This window comes from Pelodiscus sinensis, chromosome 6 (assembly GCF_052426305.1).
Source record: "Pelodiscus sinensis isolate ZL-2025 chromosome 6, ASM5242630v1, whole genome shotgun sequence".
In the NCBI taxonomy this organism is placed as follows: domain Eukaryota; kingdom Metazoa; phylum Chordata; order Testudines; family Trionychidae; genus Pelodiscus; species Pelodiscus sinensis.
The window spans coordinates 20,460,037-20,477,234 of NC_143057.1; the positions used below are offsets into that span (position 1 = coordinate 20,460,037).

General features: G+C 44.1%; 1 protein-coding gene across 1 annotated transcript in view; it reads right to left on the minus strand.

Annotated features, from left to right (window-relative positions):
* Positions 1 to 235: 235 nt before the first annotated feature.
* Positions 236 to 17,198, minus strand: part of ACER2 (alkaline ceramidase 2) — a 30,839-nt gene continuing 13,876 nt past the window's right edge. Inside the window, exons 4-6 of the mRNA XM_006129982.5 lie at positions 9,722 to 9,859; positions 6,138 to 6,275; positions 236 to 2,114 (exon numbers count right to left, since the gene is read on the minus strand). Of these exons, the coding sequence (XP_006130044.1) occupies positions 1,928 to 2,114; positions 6,138 to 6,275; positions 9,722 to 9,859 (463 nt within the window). The 3' untranslated portion in view covers positions 236 to 1,927. The remainder of the gene's footprint in view (positions 2,115 to 6,137; positions 6,276 to 9,721; positions 9,860 to 17,198) is intronic.

Below are 17,198 nucleotides of genomic sequence, written 5' to 3' on the forward strand. Positions count from 1 at the left end.
TTAAATTTACATGGCTGCTACGCTGAGCCAACAAACAGCTGATCAGCTGTTTGTCCGCTCAGCGCGCTAGTCTGGATGCTCCCCTGCCCACATCGAAGCCCTTTGTCGGCAGCCCCGGTAAACCTCATCCCACGAGGAATAACGGGGCTGCCGGCAAAGGGCTTTGATGTCGGCAGGGGAGCGTCCAGACTAGCGCGCTGAGCGGACAAACAGCTGATCAGCTGTTTGTCGGCTCAGGGCAGCAGCCATGTAAATTTAAATGAAGCCGCGATCATTTAAATCGCGGCTTCATTTGACTTTGCCTATGTGTCTAATCTACATGCCTCTGCTGACAGAGGCATGTAGTCTAGACACAGCCTCATAGTTTTGGAACTAGTTTGGATCTCAAACTGTATGGATCCTCTCTCCTGGTTCGGTTACAGCCAGACTCTCACAAGAGCAGCTGATCAAAATAGATAAAGATAGCAGAAGTCTCAGAAGATCAGTGACTTCTTCAACTTGCATTCTAAAAACTTGTGAAAATATCTTGCAAGATTTCAGTTCAAGTGACTTTCAATCATAGCCTTAACTAGCAAAAAGAACAGGAGTCTTAAAACTACACTTGATTTAGATACTATCCCTTATGTTTTACAAGACAGGTTCATATAAAGGGCAAAATTATGGCACACATTCCTTCAAAGAATATAATCATTGACGTTTTAAACTTAATTGTTTAGTGAAAGGGAACACAAGCCCTAAATACGATTTTAAGTGGTCATTTACCTTTATAATTGCATTCATTGCATTGCACTAGTCAGAAACTAACTCTCACCAACTGAACTTGGAGTCTAAGGTTTTGTTTTATGTATTAATAGTTTAATAAATAGTTTAATCCAAACTTTAATGTTAATAGTTTAAGATGGAATTTTCAAAATTGCTGGGTATTGGCTGAACATTACTCCCAGTGAAGTTATTGGTACAAATCCCATAGAATTTTGAGGGAACAGTTTAGGCTAGTGCCAAATGTTTTGAAAGTCTCACCCTTAAACTTTACCACATTTGAATATATGCACACATATATACACATACACTTACGTTTGTAATGGCTAGCAGGTTCCTCTACAACCCCAAACAACCAACAGAACCAATATGAAAAGAGAATCAAGCTCTCATTATCCTGTGTTTTGGCCTAAGTTGAAAAATATCTTTAACTTTGATATTTGGAAAGAATTATATCATGGTGGATGCTACACCAAAAATCAGAGTGTAAACCAAACCCAGAGGCTACGTCTAGACTGGCATGATTTTCCGCAAATGCTTTTAATGGAAAAAATTTCCGTTAAAAGCATTTGCGGAAAAGAGCATCTAGATTGGCATGGACGCTTTTCCGCATAAGCACTTTTTGCGGAACAGTGTCCGTGCCAATCTAGACGCACTTTTGCACAAAAAAGCCCCGATCGCCATTTTCACGATCGGGGCTTTTTTGCGTAAAACAAATCTGAGCTGTCTATACTGGCCCTATTGCACAAAAGCTTTTGCGCAAAAGGACTTTTGCCCAAATGGGAGCAGCATAATATTTCCACAAGAAGCACTGATTTCTTACATGAGATCGTCAGTGTTCTTGCGGAAATTCAAGCGGCCAGCGTAGACAGCTGGCAAGTTTTTCCGCAAAAGCAGCTGCTTTTGTGGAAAAACTTGCCAGTCTAGACACAGCCAGACAGTGTTACTACAGGAGTTATAATATAAATGTGCAAGCACACCATAAATAATCTTCTGGCCTCCTCTCCAGAAAAGAAAGGAAAGGTCATCTTTTACCATGTGTTAACAAAACACATTACTTGTGAACACCATATGTATATCACTCAGAACAAACAGCCTTAGATGCACCTTTATCTAATCACTGTCTGTAGTGAAAAAACAGATTGTACCCTCCACTAGGTGCTTGACTTCATGTAATCTTCACAGATGATTTCTTTTGTGCGCAAAGGAGGGTGACATAGGGAACACCAATGAAAGCCCATTTTTCACTGGGCCAGAACTTTATGACAGGGCCCTGCTCAGGGACCTCAGAGACAGCATCGAAGTAGGCAAAACAAACACAGCCTAGGTAAGCAGCAAGACAAATGAGGATGTGCCTAAGAACAGAAAACAAAAAGGAAAAAAAACTGTCATATGGCTTTAGTATACGTGTCGAATAGATCACCAAGTTTTCAGCCCAATGCCTTTCTCTTATCCCTCCTGAGCATGGCTAGTGCCAATCCCTGTTCTTTTTGGACTAACAAGATGTAGCATATGGAAAACTATCATAGAATCACAGAACTGTAAGGAAACTTGAGAAGTCATCAAGTCCAGTCACCTGCACTTATGGCAGGACCAACTACTATCTACACCATACTGGACAATGTTTGTCTAACCTGCTCTTAAAATCTCCAATGATGGAGATTCCACAACCTGCTTAGGAAGTTTATCAGGGTGCATCTACACAGCACCATAGGTCAAAATAAGATACCCAAACTGAGCTTTACAAATTGCTTATTATTTCAAAATAGCTTATTTCAAAATTTGGCGCTGTCTACAGAGCACTTATTTTGAAATAAATCACTATTCCGAAACATCCCTTACTCCTTGTGGATTGACGTTTATTTGACAGGAATGTCAGAATAACATGCCCATTATATTTTGAAATAATGGGCACACTCAAAAGACGTGGAATAGCTATTTCAGGATATCTCTGCAGTATAGATGTAGCCTTACAGTGGTTATCCACCTTGAGAGTTAGAAGGTTTTTCCTAATGTCCAACCTAAATGTCCCTTGCTACAATTTAAATCCCTTGCTTCTTGTCCCATTCTCCAGTAATTTTTCCTCACTCCTAACATCCTTTTAGGTATCTGAAAGCTATTACATCCCCTCTCAGTCTTCTCTTTTCCAGACTAAACAAACCCAATTATTTCTTTCAATCTACCCTTATAGGTCATGTTTTCTAGACTTTTGAGCATTTTTGTTGCTCTTCTATGGATTTTTTCCCCTACTTTACAAATCTTTCATGAAATGTGGCACCCATAACTGGACACAATACTCCAGCTGAGACCTAATCATAGTGGAGCAGAGTGAGTGGAAGAATTATTTCTTGTATCCTACTTACAATACTCCTGCTCACATCCCTGAGGGTGTGTCTAGACTACATGGATCCATCGACGGAGCCATGTAGATGAGTTTACTAGACATAGCAAAATAATCACCGCTTCATTTACATCAAAATGGCTGCTGCACTGTGCCGATCAGCTGATTGTCGGCACAGCGCGGTAGTCTAGATGGGGATCAGCCGACCCCAGAACCCTTTGTCATCAGATCCTTTATGTAAGTGTGCAACTGATCGTTCCTTCCTAAGTGGAGTACGTCCTTGTTGAATTCCATTCTTTTTACCTCAGATAATTTCTCCAGTTGGTCCAAATCATTCCGAATTTAATCCTCTCCTCCAAAGCATCTGCAAGCCCTCCCAGCTTGGTATCATCTGCAAACTTTATAAGAGTAGTCTCTATGCTATTACTTAAATCATTAATGAAGTTATTGAACAGAACCAGACCTAGAACTGATCCCTGCAGAACCCCACTCATTATGCCCTTTCAGTATGTGAAACCATTGATAGTTACTCTCTGGGGCCTGGTCTACACTACAGCAGAAGGTCGACTTAAGATATCCAATTCCAGCTACGTTAATTATGTAGTTGGGAGCTGACGTATCTTAAATCATGTTTCTATGCCAACCACACAGTGGGAAGTTGATGGGAGCAAACGCTCCCGTCAGCTTCCCTTACTCCTTGTGAAGAACAGGAGTACCACTGCTGATGGAAGTGCCCTCTGAGTTTGATTTAGCACAGGGGTGGGCAAGAGGCTGCCAGTGGGCTGGACCCGACCTGCCAAGCCAACAGACCTGGTCTGCGGCCGCTTCACTGGAACCCTGAGACAGGGCCGGTCCTAACCAATTGGCGGCCCTGGGCGACTACCCGGCTTGCCTATAGGGTTCCCAGATGGTTTTTAAAAAAATACCAGACAAAAATTTGTCAAGCAAAAAGAAAGAAAAAAAAGCTGGGGGGAGAATTTGGGAGGTCGGGCCAAAATGCAGTCACGACCCGCCCCTAACACCAGCTCTGTCAGTGGCCCTTTGAAAATGGTGGCCCCGGGCCCATAAGACACCTTAGATAGAGAACAGCTCACACTTTAAAAAGCCAGCTGCTCTCTGCTCTGGACAGTTGGGGAGGGAGGAGGGAGACTTCTCACGCTGTTCCCGCCCCCCGCCCCCCAGCAAAATATCTCAGCTCCCATTGGTCAATCTCTCAGTTTCTGGCCCTAGACCACGTGCCAAAATCTTGGAGTCCCCTCCACTCCCCCGGACATTAAAAATTATTGCCCACCCCTGATTTAGTGGGTCTATCAAACCCTGGAAGATCGACCGCAGAAGCATCAATCTTCCACGTAGTGTAGATGCAGCCTTGGAATGGTTATCCAACCAATAATGCATCCACCTTATAGTACAGGCAGTCCCCGGGTTACGTACAAGATAGGGACTGTAGGTTTGTTCTTAAGTTGAATCTGTATGTAAGTCGGAACTGGCGTCCAGATTCAGCCACTGCTGAAACTGACCGCCAGTTCTGACTTACATACAGATTCAACTTAAGAACCCCAAGCTTCCCCAAGTCAGCTGCTGCTGAAACTGATCAGCGCTGATTCCAGGAAGCCTGGGGCAGAGCAACTCTGCCTCGGGCTTCCTGTAGTCAGCGCTGGTCAGTTTCAGCAGCGGCTGACTTGGGGACGCCTGGGGCAGAGCAGCTGGGGTGCTGCTGGGTTGCTCCAGTAGCACCGCTCCTCGGCGCTACTGGACCAACCCAGCAGCACACCAGCTGCTCTGCCCCAGGCATCCTGATTCAGCCACTGCTGAAACTGACCAGCAGTGGCTGAATCAGGACCTGGGGCAGAGCAGCTGGGGTGCTGCCGGGTTGGTCCAGTAGTGTCCAGAGCGGCGCTGCAGGACCAATCGGCAGCGCCCCAGCTGCTCTGCCCCAGGGTCCAAAACAAAAGCCTGGTCTGCTGGGGGGGGGGGGCACACTAGCCGCGCCCCCCCCCCCCCCAGCAGACCAGGGACACCGGGAGCAGAGCCGCAGCGGCAGCGGGGTGCCGCGCCTCTGAGGCTTTGCTCTGGCAAAGTCTCAGAGGCGCGGGACCCCCCCGCAGCTGCGGCTTCAGTCCCGGTGCCTGTGGTCTGCTGGGGACCGTCCCCAGCAGACCACAGGCACCCGGACTGGAGCGGCAGCAGCGGCGGTTCCCCGCGCTTCTGAGGCTTTGCTCTGGCAAAGCCTCAGAAGCGCGGGAACCCGCCCGGTGCCCCTGGTCTGCTGGAGACGGTCTCCAACAGACCAGGGGCACCAGAGCAGCTTACGAACGGGGCTTTCTCGCCCCGGAGCTCGCAGGTAGCAATCCACTACCTCGACCTCCGGGGCGAGAAAGCCCCGTTCGTAAGTGTGGATCCGACATAAGTCGGATCCGCGTAAGTCGGGGACTGCCTGTAACTCCATGTAGGTTGTATTTCCCTAGTTTATTCATGAGGTTATGTGAGACTGTATACAAATATGCAGTGAATTGTAGCATTCTTGATCTAAACTTGATGACTTTTGAATATGCTGCAAAAAGCCACTTACACTGAGTTGGGGGAGAATATTGAGAGTATGGCCTTGAATAAAAGGGACTTTTATTCAAATATGGATAGGTATGAAGGAGTGGCACTGAGCTCTAACCTTCCTTAACTATCTGTCTGCTTTTATGGCTTTTTTAAGGACGGAAAGATTTCTCATCTCCCAGACCCACTGTTTCAGACTCCTAATATTGCATAGGTTTGCACTTGGAAGGTTCAGCATTCATGAGGACTAGAAATTTTGCTTTCAGTAAAAGTGAAGTTAGAGTCTGCAGAAACTGAACAGGCCTGAGGGGCACATAAATCTATTAAGTGGATGGGATATGTGTACATTCCTGATTGGAAGTCTTTTACCAGTAAAGCTGTTCATCATGGGAAAGGAATAATATTCAATGCAGAAGACAGCTTATGTGAATACATCTGTATTAAGGATTTCTCTTTAAATGAAACAAAGTTTACACACAGTACTTACCATACACAGTGCAAATATGGGAAGTTAAATGAAGACAAGATCTCACAATATGCTTTGTCACTGATCCAGCAGAAAAGTGCTAATAACCACCAAAGACCTGAAAAGAGACCTAGCTTGTACACACGCAAGTTGTCGCACCTAAAAAAATGACATAAGAAAAGGAAGAAGCCATTATCAGTCACTATAGAGTTTGGTTTTATTCAGCTTTGGGGTGTAATCCAGAACATTAGGCTGCACAACTTTAAGAAGCCTGCAGCTGCTTTACACACAATGAAGCATTCTGAAAAAGTCATATGTAGAGGAACTTTTACTTACTATCTACTCCATCAATTTGAGGTGTTGTCACAGTCAGAAAAGAGATTATGCAAATAAAAATTAAGTTTACTCGGTAGCTCTGCTCCTGGATTCTTAATTACTGAAGCACAGCTATTGGACAACATTTTTTTTTTACTCTTGTTAGGACTACAGCCAAATAAGTTCTAGAGGCCTGAGCTGGAATCCATTCTCCTTGAAGCATCAGCAATAGCCCTAATCCTGCCACAAAAACCATGACAATTCAGGAATCTGCCTGCCCAGTTCTCTTTGCACGATAGAGACCTAACTGCCAATTACAGCATCTTTTTTTTAACTTGGGGTGATGCATAAGAAATACCCACCTTGACTTTCAAATATCAGGGTGAGTTCTGCATGGTAAGCAGTTACAAGAAGAGGGGGGGAAACTAAAATTACTATATTTTTACTTGTAAACTGAGAAAAATTGATTTAGAGATTGATTGGGAGATGATAAACATGGAACTCTCCTATGTCACTATTAGCAAGTCACTTTCCAGACAAGAACTACACTTGAAGTCTTTCATTTTTAATTTGTTTTTAAGATCAAGATTTTAATTAATTGACACCCATATAAATGAAATGTTTAGTGTGTTTCACGTTTTAAGATGGAGATATACCTATCTCATAGAACTGGAAGGGACCACTAAACTCATTCTGCCTTAGGAAAAGAACAAATATATTTAAGTAAAATGTTTACCATTTTAACGCAGAGTGTTTTTTCTGATTGTTAGAGGCAGTGGTAAAGTGGATTGTTAGAGGTTAGTGGTAAAGCTACTAGAAACTGGTTACAAGTCTTTTGCACTGGAGTTTTTACTAGCTTTGCCAAAAATACTCAGATTGGAGTATGGTTTACAAGAACTGGTTAAACACAATTTGGACCCAGTCACACTGATAGAACACAAGGGAAAGCTAGTTGAATTTTTTAAATTCTGTCTTTATCAAAACATTTCTTTGCATTTAGAATTTAAGTAATCTAAAATCTGTTTAGACAAAAAAAAAACCCTAAATTTTGGGTCAAATTTTCACTTAGTCCTTTGAGGTAGCAATCATTGAAAAACATTTATGTAATATAAATATATGTTTTCTAAACGGGAGTTAATGATTTTTTCTACACATTACTAATTTAAGTAATCTACAGTTCCAAATAATATTATCCTAAAAGTTGAAACATCTCCAAATGCTTTGACAAGAGCAATTTAACTGGTGTTGCATGCTTCTGAACTTCAGAAATAAAATTCCCAATCTAGGTTAAGCTGGAGTTTGACTGCGGATTGAGGAAACTAACCTGCTGGGGAGGGAAAAGAGCCATCTGTTGTGGCCATAAGCAGCTTGGCCTGTCGTTGAGCTGCTCTGCCCTCCAAAGCAGGTGTCAATGTATGTACAAGGAATTAGCTTACACTGCATGGCCTGCAAAGTAGGAATACTCTTTTTTTTTTTCTTTAATGTAATGAAATTTGTTCACCTCAATTTTGGGAAGCGATTAAATTCTGTGCTGGAGCCTGCCCCTAGTTTTGCTCAGTAGCCTAGATTTCTTGTGGCATTAAATGTTACTTATTCAATCAGAGAATTCAGTATACGAGTTATGCAATATGAGATCTCTTGGGACAGGACCTTTTTATTATATGCTGGCTAGGATGAAGTGTGGATCAGCTTTGTTGGTCTTTCTACAAAAAGAAAATTATGCTTCTGGTTTTGCAAAAAATACCCTTCATGGGCCGAATTTGGCCCACGAAGCCACCAGATCTGACTGGTGGATGCAGTGGGGAGCCTCAGGCAGATGCCCTGCCTTTCCCCTGCATGCTGCGGAGAAAATTGGCTGTTGCAGCCTTGCGTGATTCTGAACACTTGTGAATCCCGGGGAGGGGAAGCTTCAGGCGCTGCTCGTGCACCCAGCACAATCCCATTGGTCTGTTTCCAGCTAATGGGAGCTGCCTGTTGTCAACAGGCCTCTTGCGAAGCACTCCCCTCCCTTTCACTCAGGCTCATAGCTGTTCAAAAACCACATGGCCCCTGTAGCCAGTATGGGGGCAGGGCAGGTAGGGAGTCTGCTTGGGAAGGCTGCTGGCTGGGAGTCAAGCAAGTAAATCTCCCAGCCAGAGAATGCCTCTGGCACTCCAACCTTTTGCCTCCCTGCCCCACATAACCCAAACCCTCTGCCTCCATATCCTCTCCAAGATCCTGCACCCCAATCCCCTTCCCCAGGTCACAACCCAAACCCCTGTACCCCCTCCTGCACCTTTGTCCCCTTACCCAGGTCACAACCTCCTCTTGCCCAAAGTCACAAATCAAGCCCCTGTTACCCTAGTTCCCCAACCCAGGACACAACTTCATACTTCACCCAAACTCCCTCCCAGACGGCCCTGGGCTGTATGCGGCATTTCATACCAGCAGACCCCGGGATCCATGCATCGCTGCTGCTTTGAAGCACCCACTCCTCTTTCCCCTCCTTGCTGCCTCTTTCTGATTGAAAGAGCGACTAGTCGACTAGCGTATCAACTAGCCTATAAGCATTTGCTTATTGGATAGTCGACTAGTCGTTCACATCCCTACTAGGAAGCATAATTTAAATGTCTATTAATAAAAATTACCACAATGTGTTTCTGTAACAATAACATTCGTTATTCTTACAGAGCCAGCTCACACTACCATCATGACAACACCACAGGGGCTGCACTAGATTACACTTGGAATTTATCGTCATCTTCTTCCTGTCCTCTGTGCCTTGGGTGTGTGCGTGTGTGTGTCAGAACTATTGGGCTTGCGTGTGTGCGTGTGTGTGTAAGTCAGAGCTGTCTGTTCTCTACCATCCCAGTTCCCACTAGGGGTGCGTCTACACTCCACCCTTACCTTGAAATAGCTTATTCTGAAATTTCGCGAAGCCTACACAGTGCCAAATTTCGAAATAGAGCACTATTCTGAAATGGCCCTTACTCCTCATGGAACGAGGTTTACAGGCATGTTGGACTAGCAAGACCATTATATTTTGAAATAACGGGCTTGCTCAAAAGATGCAGAATCGCTATTTCGGGATACTTCCAATATCCCAAAATAGTGCCGCAGTGTAGATGTAGCCTTGGGGAGCAATGAACCCTTTAGTACGCAGACTGAGATTCTGCCTAGCCTGTATACGAGTCATGCATTTGAAAGGTGATATGCCCAAAAATTCAAAAATTATATTTGTATCTATAATGAAACCCTCAAAAAACAAGCACCAAGAAAGGCTGCTTCACACACAGAAGAAAGACACTTACCTCTTCAACTCTGCAATAAGCAAAGCTGTGCAGGGGACACCTAGTGACATTAACGAGATGTTGTTGATAGAAGGCTTGATGAATGCAAGGCATGTAGTAACTCCAGAAAGGACACCGACTACAGCTTTAAATCTGGCCCTGAATAATTAAAGTGTACATTTTGTTTTAAATTAAAGATAAACAAGAAAAGGCAACAATAATATCTTTAAAATATTTAAAATTGTTGTAAACAAAATTTTATTTCTTTGAAAAGGTAAAAGAAATGACACACACTATGACAACAACATGATATGTACAGAATATCTACTTTGGCCTCTGACCTGGCAAAGACTTTAACTTTGCATACGTGTATGTCAGGTGCATAAGTCTTCTCAAGACTGAAGCCTGGACAGTTTCATGTTTTATATGCACATGCTGATCATAAATATTTGAAACTGAGGTCCACATTCTGATCTCTCTTATTCCATTATAAATTGTGAGCTATTCCACTGCATTCAACTGGGTTACACCACTAGCAATGTTGCCAATTCTCATTATTTTACGAGTATCATGATATTTATTATTTTCCTTAAAGCTCTATCTACTGTAATCATATTATGTGAGCATCTCAGCTTTTATCTATTATACATTTTGAGGCGTCTTTTTGTGGATTTGTTTGTGTAAAATAAAATTATACTTTGTGATTACCTACAGATATCAAATTTTGCATAAACAATCCTGCTACTTAAATTAGCTGAATGCACTAGTTTTTACACCTGAATATGCTGGACGAAAGGTTTAAATAATTAGTTTTGTTTTTCATTGGAAAAAAGTCATGATTATTATGATTAGAGTTCATAAAAAATATTTGCCAACAAAATTAAAATCAAGTCACCTATTTAACTGTCATTCTAGTGCAAAGAACATTTTTACTTTTACAAATCACAAAATAATTCAAATTAGTTATGGAAGGAGTAATGGAGTTTCTGATTTGAGAGTTTCTGATTCAAATTTACTATGTACTATGTCTACACTACCACCCTAGTTCGAACTAGGGTGGTAATGTAGGCAACCGGAGTTGCAAATGAAGCCCGGGAAATTCAAATCCCGGGCTTCATTTGCAACTCGGGTTGCCCACCTTACCACCCTAGTTCGAACTAGGGTGGTAGTGTAGACATACCCGAAGGTACTTATTCAATAAAATGAATAATGTTTGAAGTTGAAATCCTAGAAATTTAAAAGTGTTTTTATTTCCCTTTTGCAAGCACTTTAATAAAAAACTCTATCACATATATTTAATTTCTTGAACTTTCCTATAAGTGTAATCTAGGCAAAATGACTTTGCCCGATCAACAACAGGCCTTACCTGCTAGATTTTAATAAGGTTTGTTTCTAACCCTCCTAGTGCTGAGGAAAGCTTGCAAACCTAAAGCTTGAAATCTAAAGATTCAATACCTCCCAAGGAAAATACGGAGATTTTTAGCTTGAGATGATTTTTTATATTGATTCTGAAAATCAATTATCTTAGGGGGCCTGACTTGTGGGGTTGGGTTTCTTTTTCTTTCTCTTTTGAAACTTCAGGTTTTCAGGTTTCACAATGCTCCCAGTATAAATAAAAGGAAGGATCAAACCCTACATTTGCATACAGAACGATACATTCAAAATGTAAATTCACCTTAAACTCTATTTAAATTTTGAATTTGACAGGCTGTATCAGTGGTGGGTAAGCTGAAGCCCATAGACCCCATCTGCCCCCGCACGCACGTACCTCTTATGCACTGGGGCACTGGAGCCCCACACTTCCTATTCTTCTCCATCCCAATACTTTTGGAGCACCATGAATTGCCTGATTCTCGCTCTGTCCTTGCTCTGCCCCCTCCCTCCCAGAGCTTGAACTCTGCAAACAGACATTCCAACTGGGGGAGGAATGGGGAGGAGCGGGAATCAAGTGATTCATGGTGCTTTGAAAGTGTTCAGAGGGAGGGGAAGGAGCAGGAAGTGCAGAGCTCTGGTGACCCAATGTGCGGGAGGAAGTGGAGCACACAGGAGGTCCCGGGCCCACAGATATAACTCCAGTGGGCCTCGGCGTTCTATGGCCCACTGAGATGAAGGAAGGCCAGTCATGTGACTCTTGCTTGCTCATCGCTGAGCTACATTCTTTAAACATCATGTTTCTGGGGTGCAATCTATGGAAGGGAAAACATGTCCTAATGGCAACATTCCTGGGGGACTTTTGGAGGAAGCTCTGAAACAGAGGTGAAGAGCTGATTACGATTGGTGCACGTCTACACTTGCACCCTCTTTCGAGAGAGGGATGCAAATGAAGACATTCGAAATTGCAAATGAAGCTGGTATTTAAATATCCTGCATTTTGCTTTAAATATCCCGTGCTTCATTTGCATATTTGTGTTATGGCGCTATTTCAAAATAGCACTATTTTTAAATAAAAGATACTGTTAAGACACGGTTATTTCGAGAGAAAACCCTTCTCTCGAAATAACTGGTAAACCTCATTGTATGAGGAATAAGGGTTATTTTGAGAGAAGGGTTTTCTCTCGAAATAACCGCAACTTAAAAGCATCTGTTATTTCGGAATAGCGCTATTTCGAAATAGCGACATAACGTGAATATGCAAATGAAACACGGGCTATTTAAATCCCAGCTTCATTTGCAATTTTGAATGTCTTCATTTCATCCCTCTCTCGAAAGAGGGTGCAAGTGTAGACATACCCTCACATACCATATCAATTAACATCTTAGGACTATCCAAAATAAACAGAGTCCACCTTGACAGTCTGCAATGCTAAGTGTATGAAGTACTTAATGCAGTTAGATCATACTGGATATCAAATTCAATACAGGCAGTCCCCGGGTTACGTACAAGATAGGGACTGTAGGTTTGTTCTTAAGTTGAATTTGTACGTAAGTCGGAACTGGTACATATTGTACCCCAGGTGTCCCCGATTCAGCCACTGCTGAAACTGACCAGAGGCTGACTACAGGAAGCCCGATGCAGAGCTGCTTTGCCCCGTGCTTCCTGGAATCAGCCACTGATCAGTTTCAGCAGCAGCTGACTTGGAGACACCTGGGGTAGAGCAGCTGGGGTGCTGCCAGGTTGGTCCCCGCAGCGCCGAGGTGCGGCACTGCGGGGACCAACCCGGCAGCGCCCCAGCTGCTCTGTCCCAGGCGTCCAGATTCAGCCGCTGTTGAAACTGACCAGTAGCGGCTGAATCGGACACGCCTGGGGCAGAGCAGCTGGAGCGCTGCTGGGTTGGTCTGGTAGCGCCGACCCTTGGCGCGGCGGGACCAACCCAGCAGCACCCCAGCTGCTCTACCCCAGGCGTCGGCGAGAAAAGCCTGGTCTGCTGGGGGGGCGCACTAGCTGTGCCCCCCCCCCCCAGCAGACCAGGGAGACGCGGAATGGCTTTTCTCGCCACGGAGGATGCGGGTGGCGGGACCGCGGCGAGTCTCGGCGGTCCCGCCGCCCGCGTCCTCCGCGGCGAGAAAAGCCGCTCCGCATCTCCCTGGTCTGTTGGGGGGGGGGGGCGCTAGCTCTGTGTCTCCCTGGTCTGCTGGGGGGAAGCGCCCCCCGCACTGCCGGAGGTGGCGACAGCGGGGGAGGCACCCCGCACTAGCTGCGCCCCCCCTCCCGTTCGTAACTAGGGGTTCGACTTACGTCGGATTGACATAACCTGGGAACTTACTGTACAGGCTGGACCTTCCAAAATTGAGTCTCTCTGATCTAGCAACATCCATGGCCTGGCAGGACCACGCATGTTCCTGGATCAGGGAGTCTCGGTTGGGAGCCCAGGGGCATGAGGGCCAGCTGCTGGGAGCCCAGTGTGGCTGGCAGCAGCAGGGCTGGGGCTAGAACCCCGCCAGCAGAGTCAGGGATGAGGTAGCCCAGGCTGCTGGGGCCGTGGCAGCATAGCAGCCCGGCAAGAGAGCTGGGTCATGGCAGCACAGAGGGGGGCTGGCTGGGGCTGGCAGCGGCAGTGGGCTGAGGGGTCAGAAGAAGGGGACCTCCCGTGGTGCAGCAAATTCCCTAGTTCAGGACTGGTCAGGTCCCAAGCGTGTCAGACCAGAAAGGTCCAAACTGAACTAACATTAAATTGGGGAGGGGACAGGAAGGGCACTGAATACACGACAGTGAGGCGCATGGAATAGATCAGTGTTGCTCAACCTGTTTTTATAAAGTACCCCCTTTAAAAAAAAAAATTATAAGTACCCCCAGTACCTACAGGTTTCAGACACACAATTTTTTTCTATCATTGCAACACATTTGTTTAAATAACTTAATCGTAGCCTGGTGGGTGATGAAATTTTTGGGTGTGAAAAGTACAAAAATAATAAAGCGCTGTAAAACTTAAAACAAAAATTCAGTTTTCTCCAACTTTCAGTTGTGTCGATGTACCTCCCAGACTTCTCTCGAGTACCCGTAAGGGTATTCGTACCACTGGTTGAGAAACACTGGAATAGATCATATTATAACAGTTAGACAAAACAGCTTCATTTGAAGGCAACCGACCATTATTTGTCTGATTTTCAAAACTCTTCCAGGCCCATCTTAACTTCTGCAAAAAGAAATCAACCCCTCCTTGTAACTTTAGATCCCAGGTTATTTTTTTTTCTCAGAAGTTTAGAAAACAATCATAACAGAAATTTTAAAGTCACAGAATCTGATTCTTGTACTCATTGTAGCTCTGTCATCTCCTCAGATCTAACTATGGGCAGCTTTACTGTGGCCTTCAACAGATTCAGGATTTCACCTCAAAAGTTTCTTGTTCCTATTTTTTTTAAATAAACAAGCACTGAGAATCCCAAGTTTAACAAGGAAGCTGTCTAACCCTCTTACTGTCAGTTTATGCACAGAAGAGTTGCTGGATATAACGTTAAGTTATGTAAAGCAATGACGAAAGGATTTTTGAGCTAATACTTATGTAATAATATATTTTTGAACCTATAGTTGAATCAGATGTCAAAATGCTGCCAACCACATCATGAAATGCTGCGACAAAACTTCTGTTTCGTTTTTGCTTTTCAAATGAAAGAGTAGGCATGCTCTGTAACTAAGCATACTGTGTTGCAATATGCAGAAGTAAACAAGATTCACACAACTGGAACAAAGTCATGTGATGGCACATGGTAATTCAAGATGCACTTTTTGTAATGAAAGCAATCTGAGGAGTGTTCCGAGGGACATTCAAATCTAAAATGTTTTTAAAAATAAGATGATCCTCGAATAAGATTTGTGACAAAAACAAAACAGATGATCTTAAGAAGGCAGGAAGCAACAGAATACAGTAGTACTAGCTAGAGATATAAAAGTTTAACTGGGTAACCAATAAGCTGACACTTATCAGTGATCTCCACTGGTTAAGCTTTTCATCTGCCAGCAGCCCCACAGGGCCGGAAGCCAGGGCAGACCGGGGAGCAGTTAACCATACAACAATAGAATTTGTATTGGTTACATGGTTAATATTTCTTTTAAATGTTTTATATCCTTAGTATTAGCCGTGAGTGAGTATAGAGGCAAACAGCAGCAAGAGAATAGGATGAGAAAGGACAGTGGCAAGAGTGACTAAAATTATGTAGTTATTCAATATAATTAGATGCTGGTCTAGAGGCCAGTGCAATGAGCTTAAAGACATAATCAAGGAATCATGCTGAGCTCTTTAAGATATATTTTACCTGAATTAATATCTTTTATTAGATTATCATGTGTTGGTGAGAGAAACAAGCTTTCTAGCTTACACAAAGCGCTTGCTGAGTTCTGGGAAAAGGTATTCAAAGTATCACAGTCAAATACAAATGCTTTGTCTGCACTCAAAAGTTTAAAAGCGCAGCCAGTGCAGAGCTCTGAGCAGAAAGATCTCCCACCGCTCTATGTAAACCAGGCATGTCCAAAGTCCGGCCCGCGGGCCAATTGCGGCCCGTGTTCCAGTTTAATACGGCCCCCCAGGTAATTTGGCAATATCTATCTTTTATGGCCCCCAACGAATCCATATGTATCGAGATGAATACACTGTAGAATCTCAGTTAATGTCAGTTGGTCTAAATCAGTTATAAATATATTTGGACACAACATGTATACTTGGTGTTATGTTCCTGTTCATATTTTTTGAACTTAAAAGTTGACAGACAGCCTTTATTACCAATAATATGTAATGTACTTTACAATGTTCCTGACATATATTTCAGCTTCCTGGATTTCTTTTTAATCTGGCCTTCAGATATGAAAGGCAGAGTGATTTAACACCTGTTTAGATTTGTCATCCATGTGACGAAATGAAAAGTATGCCGTTTGCAATAAACTTTGCATAAAATAGTTCATTTGCATTTAATTTTAATGGTTCAAAGAATGTCAGGCAAAATGGTTGGCCCTCACGCATGTTCACTTCATCAAATCTGGCCCTCTTTGAAAAAAGTTTGGACACCCCTGATGTAAACCATCTGCAGGAGGGGAGCAGCTAGCAGTGCTGGGAGCCTAGTTCAAAGTGGCACTTCACAGCACTGTAGCTTGCTGCACTGCGGAGGGTGGGTTTTTTTCACACTCCTCAGCCAGAAAGTTACAGCACTGAAGTGCCAGATTTAGTCAAAGTGAAACAGATTGTTTAGGATAAATAGTTTTTCAAGAGATTATTCATGGTGAAGTGTCCCATTAAAACTAGGGATGTGAATGGGTAATGGTTAACCATTACCAGGAGCAGCCCCCCATGGGTGGTAGGGATGTTAAATTTCAATTAATTAACTAATCAAATCGACTATTCGATTAGTTGATAAGGACTCCCCGCTAGCCCCAGGCTCCTTGCGGTGCTTCTCCCTAGTGGAGACTCTTGTACATTTCAAAGTTGGAATGCCACTGCTGCGCCCCTGTCCCCTCCCATGGAGATGGAGCTGGAGCTGGGGGGAACCAGATTTTAAGCCGGCTTCCCCCAACCCCCAGTACTCCTCCTCTTCCCCCTCCTTGCTGCCTCTTTGTGATAGAAGCAGCAAGGGGGGGAAGTGACTAATCGACCAATCGCTTACATCCCTAGTGGATGGAGGGCCACTCCCGTCCCATGGGGCTGCTGTCTCCCAGCCTGCCCTCCCCCACCCTCTCCCGCTGCCATTTCTGGCACCGCACAAGGCTGCTGACTCAGCCCAGCACAGGGTCGGAAGCAGCCAGGGTGGAGCAGGGAGCCACTCTAGCTTGTCTGGGACAGCTAGAACGCTGACCTCCCCCCGCCCACTCTCACTTATAGAACGCTGACCTCCCCCCGCCCACTCTCACTTAATCAGTTAACCAGTTAAACTTAATGTTTAACCCAGTGGTCTCCAACCTTTTTATACCCAAGATCACTTTTTAAATGTCAGATCAAGCCAAGATCTACCCCCATCCTTCCCCCAAGACCCCACCCCTTCCTTGAAGCCCCTCCCTCTCTATTCTCCTCCTCTCCATCACTTGCTATCCCCAGCCCTTACACATTCTACATTGCTGCTTTTTTTTTTATTCTTC